The sequence below is a fragment of the Osmerus eperlanus genome, chromosome 16 (genome assembly GCF_963692335.1).
Source record: "Osmerus eperlanus chromosome 16, fOsmEpe2.1, whole genome shotgun sequence".
Classification (NCBI taxonomy): Eukaryota; Metazoa; Chordata; class Actinopteri; order Osmeriformes; family Osmeridae; genus Osmerus; species Osmerus eperlanus.
The window spans coordinates 15360255-15371508 of NC_085033.1; the positions used below are offsets into that span (position 1 = coordinate 15360255).

An 11254-nucleotide genomic window follows, 5' to 3' on the forward strand; every position below is an offset into this window, starting at 1 on the left:
TTCCTTCCAACCAGGTGATGTGAAACATGGTGCTAAATCAAGGCTCCATTATAGTCAGCACTTCACCGCTGAGCAAGAGGAGGAGAGAGTGGGCCTGGGGGTGTGTGAGTGTGTGTGTGAGAGTGTGTGTGTGAGTGTGTGTCTGTGAGAGTGTGTCTGTGAGAGTGTGTGTGTGAGAGTGTGTGTGTGAGAGTGTGTCTGTGAGAGTGTGTCTGTGAGAGTGTGTCTGTGAGAGTGTGTGTGTGAGACTGTGTCTGTGAGAGTGTGTCTGTGAGAGTGTGTGTGTGAGAGTGTGTGTGCTGTACACTGCTGGAGGGCGGTAAGCCAAAACAATAGTCTGTTGTTCTGACTGAGTATGTCTGCCAGGCTACAGGGGTCTGTGTGTGTGTGTGTGTGTGTGTGTGTGAATGGGTGTGTGTGTGTGTGTGTGTGTGTGCGTGTATTTGGGTGTGTCTGTGTGTGTGGCTCAAATCCTTGTCTATAGAAGTTGAGGAGTTGTGTTCTAGATTGAGGACAATAAGTGGGATAAGAACAGTTCTAGAACACTGCTGCTGGTGAACCTTCTAGAACACCACAGTACAAAGACTGGTTGTTCTGACATAAACAACATTGACAGAGGTAAACCCAGAAGGCTTTAGACAGGTTCCACACATAACCATAAATAACGGTTCTGCTGGGGTACTGTCTGGAACCTCTAAGTGTTCCAGTGTTCTTACAGAAAGTTCTAATGACAGCGGCGCTCTTTAGATCAGAGCGTCTTCTCTACAGCGTGTCCACGGGCGCCTCACCTGGTGCCCCCTTCTGGTCAGACACGGTATTACATACCACATCTATACTTCTATCCAGATGGACAAGAGACTCAAGAGAAATCACGTACCTAAATCTAAAAAGATAACTACCGTCTGTCTGAGATATAGACAAATGCATACAACAATTCATTCATTCATGGATTGTGTAAACAATATTCAGATAGACACGTTCTCTAGTGTAGCGGAGACCACTCATCACTGCGGAACAGTAACTGCATCAACCCGCTAGGTGGCGCCGTCTGGTAACTCTTGGACTGGCTCTGTGAAAGCCCGTCTTTACGCACAGGGTTTACGCACTGAAACGTGTCATCTGGAGTTCGAGCCTCCTTTATTTCGAAGAAAAAAAGTGTTCACTAAATTGGCTATTAAGTATTTTGTACCTAACTGTCTCCCCTATAGACTATTTATTTACGTTCCAAAATATAGCAATACATGTTGACTTAATTCTAACAGTCATTAGAATGCTAAGGTAATGCACTATTGCAAATTTCGCAAGATTACTTTATTTACTTTTGAATCACTGAACGTCACATACATAACTGCCATATTAGATTCGGATGTTTGAAAACGAACGTTCCACATGTTGCCCCCTCCTCGAGCCCCGCTACCGGACCTGGCTCCACCCTGCGCGCCCTTTAGTCTCGCCCGTCCCATTCAGCACACCCAGCCGTTACTACTCTCTCTGGTCAGTTCATCAACAGGGAGCCACCGGGACCGCGCACTAAACGGACCAGTCACAGAAGGGGGAATAAAGGATATAGTTTCCCAAATCAGCAGATATATCAGATATAGTCTACTGGTTACTCAGTTCTTCTCTGTGGGAGACGATGAAGAAATTGTCTCAGGAATAAACTGACTATTTAGACTCCCGTCTGGTTTTGCAGACTCCTGTTTTTAGACGTTAATCTTAAATCAGTATCTATTTTCCGTTTGTTTACTGATTGACGTCATGTCTAGAATCCCGTTTCTGCTCGTGCTGTGGTACGGCGCTCTGACTTGTGCGCCGGTCGCTTCTAGTGCGGCTACGGAGAGCCCGGTGAACCCCGTGAACCATACCCGATCCAGTTTTACGACCACGGAGCAGACCGCTACAGTAACGGGGAGAACTACGGGGACTCTGGAAGACGAGATGGAAAACCAGGAGAACATATTAACTCAGGTAAAAGCGGATTGATTATTTTCGTCAGAGATTAACTAAATGTATGATTTTGCTGGTGTATGTGCGCGCGCGTGTGTGTGTGAGAGAGTGCGTATCTGTAAGACACTGTAGCCTATGTGTGTGTGTGTGTGTTTGTGTATATGTCCACTCCACCACCGTGCCTTGTCTCCCGCCAGCTTCTCGGTGACTACGACAAGGTAAAGACGCTGTCCGAGGGCGCGGACTGCCGCTGCAAATGCGTGGTCAGACCGCTCAGCCGGAGCGCCTGCCAGCGGATAGAGGAGGGCAGCGCGCGCGCCGAGGACTTTTACACCGTGGAGACGGTTACGGTGGGACCCAACTGTAAAAAATGCGCGTGCATCGCCCCGCCGTCCGCCTTGAACCCGTGCGAGGGCGACTTCCGGTTCAAGAAACTACAGGAGGCGGGAAAAGATGACATTAAGGTGTGTTTTCAAAGATATGAATACTAATGAATTCATATTGATTATTTACCGCGCCTGTTAGCTGAGATGTTACTCAGACTGGTAAAGACCCATCCTGAACTCTGAGCTCAACATGTTACCCTGGATAAAAAGCGTCTGCTAAATGACTGAAATGTAAAAAGGTGAATGTGAGGTTCAGTTTGTCTGCTGTGTAGCTGGCCGCCATTATGGACCTGCTGGAGGGTGCCCTGTATGGGCTGGACCTGGTGAAGCTGCAGTCTGTCACCACCAAGCTACTGAGCCGTGTCAGTCACATAGAGAAGGTACTGCGCATACACACACGCACGCCCGTGTCTTAACACACACACACAGTCAGTATCGTCATTGTTACTTGCGCGTGTGTGTGTCCAGGTCTTTGCTCAGAACCGCACGGAGCGAGTGAGTGTGAAGGTTCGCTCGGGGGAAGAGAAGGAGCGGGAGAAGGAGAGGAGGGCCCAGCAGAGGCTGGAGAAGAGGAAGCGTCTGGAGGAGCTACAACCTTCTCTGAAGAAGGACACTGCTGCAGCTTACTCCATCTCTGAGGTACTGTCCTCTCTCCTACCTCCTCTATCCTACCTCCTCTATCCTACCTCCTCTATCCTACCTCCTCTCTCCTACCTCCTCTCTCCTACATCCTCTATCCTACCTCCTACCTCCTCTCTCCTACCTCCTACCTCCTACCTCCTCTCTCCTACCTCCTCTCTCCAACCTCCTCTCTCCTCTATCCTACCTCCTCTCTCCTACCTCCTACCTCCTCTCTCCTACCTCCTCTATCCTACCTCCTACCTCCTCTATCCTACCTCCTCTCTCCTCTCTCCTCACCTCTCTTTTCACTCTCTGCCTCTCTTTCCTTCTTAAGTTCTCTCTCTTTATGTGTAACTATTTCTGCCTCCCCCTCACTCTTTCTAGTTCCCTCCATCTCCCATCCTCTCCCTCCCCCCCTCCCGCTCTCTCTCTGTAATCATGCTGAGGTGATGTACTTCCTGTTACAGAGGAAGTATGAGGAACACGTTGTCGGGGGTGAGGGGTCAAACCGACCAGTGCTGAAGATGAGCCAATCAGAGACGAGGGACGGATCAGAGCAGCCAATGAAATCCGATGGGGCGGGGCCTAGCGGCTCAGTCATAAGGGGTGTGACCTTCTACAAGGCGGAGCCTGAGAAAGGGAGAGGAGCAGCGGAGACAGGTGATCACTGAAATATTCTACATTTTACTAACATTTGTATTAATTTAGCAGACACTTTTATCCAAAGCGCCATATAATTAATGTACTAAAGTACAGCAGAAGGTCAAGGATCTGAAGCGTTTAGTTCTAACAGTGTTTCAGTGGTCAGATCCAAGGAACGGTCTGTGTTTACCAGACACGGTGACCACAACTCAGATACCAGACACGGTGACCACAACTCAGATACCAGACACAGTGACCACAACTCAGATACCAGACACAGTGACCACAACTCAGATACCAGACACGGTGACCACAACTCAGATACCAGACACGGTGACCACAACTCAGATACCAGACACAGTGACCACAACTCAGATACCAGACACAGTGACCACAACTCAGATACCAGACACAGCGACCACAGCTCAGATACCAGACACAGTGACCACAACTCAGATACCAGACACAGTGACCACAACTCAGATACCAGACACAGTGACCACAACTCAGATACCAGACATGGTGACCACAACTCAGATACCAGACACAGTGACCACAACTCAGATACCAGACACGGTGACCACAACTCAGATACCAGACATGGTGACCACAACTCAGATACCAGACACAGTGACCACAACTCAGATACCAGACACAGTGACCACAACTCAGATACCAGACACAGTGACCACAACTCAGATACCAGACACAGCGACCACAGCTCAGATACCAGACACAGTGACCACAACTCAGATACCAGACATGGTGACCACAACTCAGATACCAGACACGGTGACCACAACTCATATACCAGACACGGTGACCACAACTCAGATACCAGACACAGTGACCACAACTCAGATACCAGACACAGTGACCACAACTCAGATACCAGACACGGTGACCACAACTCAGATACCAGACACAGTGACCACAACTCAGATACCAGACACAGTAACCACAACTCAGATACCAGACACAGCGACCACAGCTCAGATACCAGACACAGTGACCACAACTCAGATACCAGACATGGTGACCACAACTCAGATACCAGACACGGTGACCACAACTCATATACCAGACACGGTGACCACAACTCAGATACCAGACACGGTGACCACAACTCATATACCAGACACGGTGACCACAACTCAGATACCAGACACAGTGACCACAACTCAGATACCAGACACAGTGACCACAACTCAGATACCAGACACAGTGACCACAACTCAGATACCAGACACGGTGACCACAACTCAGATACCAGACACAGTAACCACAACTCAGATACCAGACACAGTGAAACTAGATATCAACTAGACTGAAAAACTAACATCTCAACTACAATATGACATGGTTCAGTGCTGCATGGAAACACTGATATCTGATCCTAAACCAGCTCTTCTCCCACCAGGAGTAAGCACATTCAGGGACTCCAGGGACCTGCCAGAACCCACCATGCCTGGGGCTGGGACTAAAACTGGGTCTGGGGCTAAAACTGGGTCTGGGACTAAAACTGGGGCTGCGGCTAAGACTGGGTCTGGGGCTAAAACTGGGTCTGGGGCTAAAACTGGGGCTGCGGCTAAGACTGGGGCTGCGGCTAAGACTGGGGCTGCGGCTAAGACTGGGACTAAAACTGGGGCTAAGACCACAGTAACTACAGAGACCCAGGCCGAACCGGAAACATCTGTACCTTCCACCACCCCTCTGACCACAACCACCAAACTGACCACAACCACCAAACTGACCACAACCACCAAACTGACCACAACCACCACCAAACCAACCACCACCAAACCAACCACAACCACCAAACCGACCACAACCACCAAACCAACCACAACCACCAAACCGACCACAACCACAAAACCAACCACCACCAAACCAACCACAACCACCACCGCACCCCGAACCACGGCCATGCCCAGCCTGGTGGAGCCCAGCAGACCTGGTCTGACCCCGTCTCCCAGCCCAGCACCAGATTCCCCCCGAAGCAGAACCCGTCTCAGCTGGACCGAGAGCCCTGCAGACGCCAGCGTCACCACGCCAAGGGACCCAGGTACCTGAGTGTGTGTGCTCGTGTGTTTGGGTGTTTCTATGTGGGTTGCTAGGTTTGTTTTTCTGTGTTCACATGTCTGTTTATATGTGTGTTTCTAGGTCTGTGTTTTTATGTTTGTAATATAATATATTAATTTAGCTGCTCCTTTATCCAACGTGTGTTCCTGTGTGGCTGGCAGGTCTGTGTAAAGACACCCTGGCCAGCATCTCAGAGCCCACCACAGTCAACACGTTCGGCCGCAGCCAGGGAGCCTGGATGAAGGACTCCAAGGGCAACGGCCAGGTCATCTACGTCACCAACTATCACTACGGCAACAACCTGCTGGAGTTCCGAGATCTGGCTACATTCAAATCAGGTAGCTCCCCCTCTCCGGTAGCTCCGCCTCTCCGGTAGCTCCGCCTCTCCGGTAGCTCCGCCTCTCTGCTGAGAATATCTAGGTTCATGTCTTTAAATCAGTCCAGAACAACACCTACTGACTGAATGATTCATGAATGTTCTAAAACTGAATCTAGTTTTTGAATTACTGATGATATTTTCTTGGCCCTCCAGGCCAGTAACTCTGTGTCATCTCTTGGTTGTCCCTCCAGGCCAGGCCAGTAACTCCTACAAGCTCCCGTACAGCTGGATGGGAACTGGCCACGTGGTCCACCAGGGCTCCTTCTACTACAACCGCGCCTTCTCGCGTGACATCATCAGGTTCAGCCTGCGTGGGCGCCACGTGGCGGCGTGGACCACCTTGCAGGACGCCGTGCTGCTGGAGGCGGAGCCAGGCGACGCCACCATCCCCTGGAGGGGGGAGGGCCAATCGGAGATGGAGCTGGCAGTGGACGAGGGAGGGGTGTGGCTTCTGTACCCCGCCATCGACCTGGAGGGGTTCCACCAGGAAGTGATCGTGCTGAGTCGCCTCAACGCCCGCGACCTCCGACCCGAGGCCTCCTTCCGCACGGGGCTAAGGAGGCGTTACTATGGAAACACCTTCCTGATCTGCGGGGTGCTGTACGCCGTGGACAGCTACGACCGCGCCCATGCCAACGTCTCGTACGCCTTCGACACGCACACGCACACTCAGATGGTGCCCCGGCTGCCCTTCTCCTCCAACTACAGCCTCACCACCCAGCTGGACTACAACCCCCTGGACAGGAAGTTGTACGCCTGGGACAACGGGCATCAGGTCAACTATGACGTCATCTTCGCCTACTAGCTTCCTGTTGGCCGTGTGGTGTGGGAAGGCATCGCTGCCGACAGGAAGGGAGGAAGGAGAGGGGTGTTCTGGGAAAAGTAGTTGTAAGTTATGAGGTTTTTGCTACGTTTTTAAACTGACTACGCAGTGCGTTGCTTTGCAGTTCCTATGTATGAGAGCATTTCACTCAATTCTCGAAATGTCCGCGAGAAAATTCAACACTCCCGAAATAGAGACTCAAAAGTTGAGAAAAGCTTGATATTCGAGTGCATGCGGATGCGTACGACCAATCAGAGCACGGATATTTCACAACTCCTGATCAGTAGCCTATCCGTACGCGGCCCAGAGGCGATGAGTCCGCCCCCTGTGAGGACAGAACAGACATACTGCAGGTCTGTCGTTCTCTGGAGCTGGAGCCAGGACAGAACCAGAACCCACAGCCTAGAACCCAGAACCTAGAACCCAGAGCTTAGAACCTAGAAATCAGAATCAGAACGGAAGAACTAGGATGTAAAAAGATGAACTGATAAAAATGTTGTTTTATGTCTGAGATGAGCAGAGCTCCTCATGTTAATTATACTGTGTTCGCCAACAGCCTTCACTGTATTTTATAGTACTGTGCTGTACTATACTATAGTGTACTGAACTATAGTGTACTGTACTATAGTGTACTGTACTATAGCATACTGAACTATAGTGTACTGTACTATAGTGTACTGTACTATAGCATACTGAACTATAGTGTACTGTACTATAGTGTGTGGTACTGTACTATAGTGTACTGAACTATATTGTGTGGTACTGTACTAATGAACTGTCCTGTGTGGGACTAGTATTATAGCACTGTGCTGTACTACATTGTACTGTACTAGACTGTGCTATACTGTACTCTCCTGGACTATATTGTAGTGTACTGTACTATATTATACTGAGCTATATTATACTGTACTATATTGCAGTGTGCTATGTTGATTTGTACAGTACTATACTGTAGCATGTTGTATTGTACAATAGCTTGTTCTCTAGTACATGTAGCGCTAAGCTGGTCTTCTCTGTTGCAAAGCTGGTCTTCTCTGTTGCTAAGCATTCATCCTGCAAGGTTTGACAAGGTTGTTCAGACTGCTTCTACCACCCAGTTGTATATACTGTAATTTAAAATAAAACATTTTTTAAAACATCTGCATTTACAGTTTAGGTTAATCATTTACGGCAGTTTACTTGTCTTTGGAAAGACAGAGAAATGTTCTGTCTGTCCGGCAGACAGATAGGCAGGCAGACAGACAGATCATGTGGTTGTGCAGAAGAATGTCTACTCTACTCTGGAAAGAACGAGAGGCGCGTTGTAGAAGATGTAAATGACATCAGCAGCAGTTATATAACCAGGAAGTACAGTATCTACAGTAGACACATGGAGGGGACAAGCTGACAGTGGACAGCTGGACAGGACAAACTGCTGAAGTCTTAATTTCTCTAAATAAACTCTCATTTTGAATCCCTTCCTCATGCACTCCCTCCACCCCTCTCTCCCTATCTCTCCACCCCTCTCTCCCTATCCCTCCATCCCTCTCTCCCTATCTCTCCATCCCTCTCTCCCTATCCCTCCATCCCTCTCTCCCTATCTCTCCATCCCTCTCTCCCTATCCCTCCATCCCTCTCTCCCTATCTCTCCATCCCTCTCTCCCTATCTCTCCATCCCTCTCTCCCTATCCCTCTCTCCCTATCTCTCCACCCCTCTCTCCCTATCCCTCCATCCCTCTCTCCCTATCCCTCCATCCCTCTCTCCCTATCTCTCCATCCCTCTCTCCCTATCCCTCCATCCCTATCTCTCCATCCCTCTCTCCTCCTCTCCATCCCTCTCTCCCTATCTCTCCATCCCTCTCTCCCTATCTCTCCATCCCTCTCTCCTCCTCTCCATCCCTCTCACCACCCAATCCCCTCCCTGCTTCACTTCTTGAAGGCCAGTTCTCCTTTCTCCAGTCTTCCTCCCCAATCCCATCCTGCACCTCTCCATCCCTCTCTCCTCCTCTCCATCCCTCTCTCCTCTCCATCCCTCTCTCCTCTCCATCCCTCTCTCCATCCCTTTCTCCTCTCCATCCCTCTCTCCATCCCTCTCTCCTCTCTCCATCCCGCTCTCCTTCTCTCCATCCCTCTCTCCTCTCTCCATCTCTCTCTCCTCTCTATCCCTCTCTCCATCCCTCTCTCCTCTCCATCCCTCTCTCCATCCCTCTCTCCTCTCTCCATCCCACTCTCCTCCTCTCCATCCCTCTCTCCTCCTCTCCATCCCTCTCTCCTTCTCTCCATCCCTCTCTCCTTCTCTCCATCCCTCTATCCCCCTCTCTCCTTCTCTCCATCCCTCTCTCCATCCCTCTCCTCCTCTCATCTGCTTTATGGGTCAGAAACACAGTGAACACGTGAACATGTCATCTACATGGGTATTACATGTAAAACATTTGCCTTTCAATTCCTTTCAGTTAGAGCCCGTCTGGGAACACTCCGGTCTGGGCATGAACACTCATCACTATGTGTGTGTGTGTGTTGCCAAGGGACCAACCAGTCAAATGTGTGTGTCAGCATTAGTGTGTGTATTGCCAAGGGATCAACCAGTCAAAACCAGATGCTGCTCTGTTCAATCAGTCCCCAGACACTGAGCAGGCTCACTGCAGCTGAACACACACACACCCACCCCAGGCTGGTCTGATGAGAGCAGCAGATAGCTGGCTAGACAGGAGGCAGCTGGCTGAGACGCCCTCATGAGGGTCCAGGTCTCACAGACACCATTCTTGAGCGGGGGGGAAGGAGAACATATGGGAAGACTTGGAGTTAGATTCAACACACACATACACACACACACACTCACTCACACACACACACACACACTCCAGCCACCTCCTCGGACTGGGAGAAAGAAAGTGATGCATGATTTAAAAAGAGAGAGGGTCTGGCTTCTGTAGTAGACATCTCTGACTGTAGATCTCTCTGTGAGATGGAGAGAAGAGGAACAGGAGGAGGAGGAGAGGAAGAGAGGAGAGGAAGAGGAGGAGAGGAAGAGAGGAAGAGAGGAGAGGAAGAGGAGGAGAGGAAGACTGGAGGAGAGGAAGAGAGGAGAGGAACAGGAGGAACAGGAGTAGAGGAAGAGAGGAGGAGAGTGGTTTGTCAGACCCTCCAGGATTAGTTACACCTGATATTAGAGGAGAGGACTGGGGAACACATTCTCTCTTTTTATCGCTCCTGGTTTTCCTGAGCCAGTCTTTCCTGTTGGTGAAAATGGAGGGATGGAGGTGGAGAGATTTATAGATGGAGGGATGTAAGTGGAGATCTGTGAGTGTGAAGAATCCTCCAAGCTTGTGCTTTACTGACTGTATCCTTACTGGGGCGCACACACACACACACACTACACACACCACACACACACACACACTACACACACCACACACACACTACACACACCACACACCAAGGTAGAGAGAGAAGAAGGAAGAGCACTGTCTCAGACTAGCCGACACACACCTAGACAGACCAGTGTGTGTGTGGTGTGTGTGTGTGCATGTGTGTATGTGGTGTGTGGATGTGTGTGTGGTGTGTGTTATGTAACAGCCTGACTGTTCCCGCGGGGGGGAGCTGAAGCTGTCAGGGTTTCCTACAGCACAATGTTTCAGGTGTTCCCTCTTCTCTGGTGTGTGTGCGGTAGTGATCTCCTGGGATAAGAAAAGTGCTGAACATAGTCTGTGTTTTGTATCTCTCTCTCTCTCTCTCTCTCTCTCTCTCTCTCACACACACACACACACAGGAGTGTATAGACACCACCAGGACGATCCACAGCCTAGACTGACCAGAAACACCCCCCCCACACACACACACACGGAGGAGTGACCAGATGGCCAGGCAGAAACACACATATTTCCCAAAATATATTTCCTCAAAAAGTTTCGAAAAACATTCGAACATTTTTGAATATAAAAAAAAAAATTTGATCAAGTTTCGAAAAATAGGTTTTGAAAAGTTGAAAAAATATTTAAAAAGCTTCCCACAGTCCGAATGTCCCACAGTCGTCCCCCCCCACACACACACAGAGGACTGACCAGATGGCCCGGCCAGCCAGAAACACATTCCTGCTTCTGGGAAGACTCGCACCATGGAAAACTCTCCAGCCAGGAGAGGTCCCCCCTCTCTCCACTCCTCCTCTCTCCCCTCTCTCCTCCCCCTCCTCTCCCCTCTCTCCCCTCCTCCTCTCTCCCCTCCTCCTCTCTCCCCTCTCTCCTCCCCCTCCTCTCCCCCCTCCTCCTCTCTCCCCTCTCTCCTCCCCCTCCCCCTCCTCTCTCCCCTCCTCCTCTCTCCCCTCCTCCTCTCTCCCCTCTCTCCTCCCCCTCCCCCCTCTTCCTCTCTCCCCTCTCTCATCCCCCTCCCCCTCCTCTC

At 50.3% G+C, this 11254-nt stretch overlaps 1 protein-coding gene across 1 annotated transcript; it reads left to right on the plus strand.

The window, feature by feature from the left end:
- The first annotated feature begins 1462 nt into the window (after window positions 1–1462).
- On the plus strand, window positions 1463–8018 carry olfml2bb (olfactomedin-like 2Bb). Its single transcript, XM_062481982.1, has 8 exons — window positions 1463–1968; window positions 2145–2411; window positions 2606–2713; window positions 2802–2972; window positions 3422–3614; window positions 5017–5661; window positions 5840–6016; window positions 6249–8018. The coding sequence occupies exons 1-8, from the start codon at window positions 1759–1761 to the stop codon at window positions 6860–6862; spliced, it is 2385 nt and encodes a 794-aa protein (XP_062337966.1). The 5' UTR covers window positions 1463–1758; the 3' UTR covers window positions 6863–8018.
- Window positions 8019–11254: the final 3236 nt, after the last annotated feature.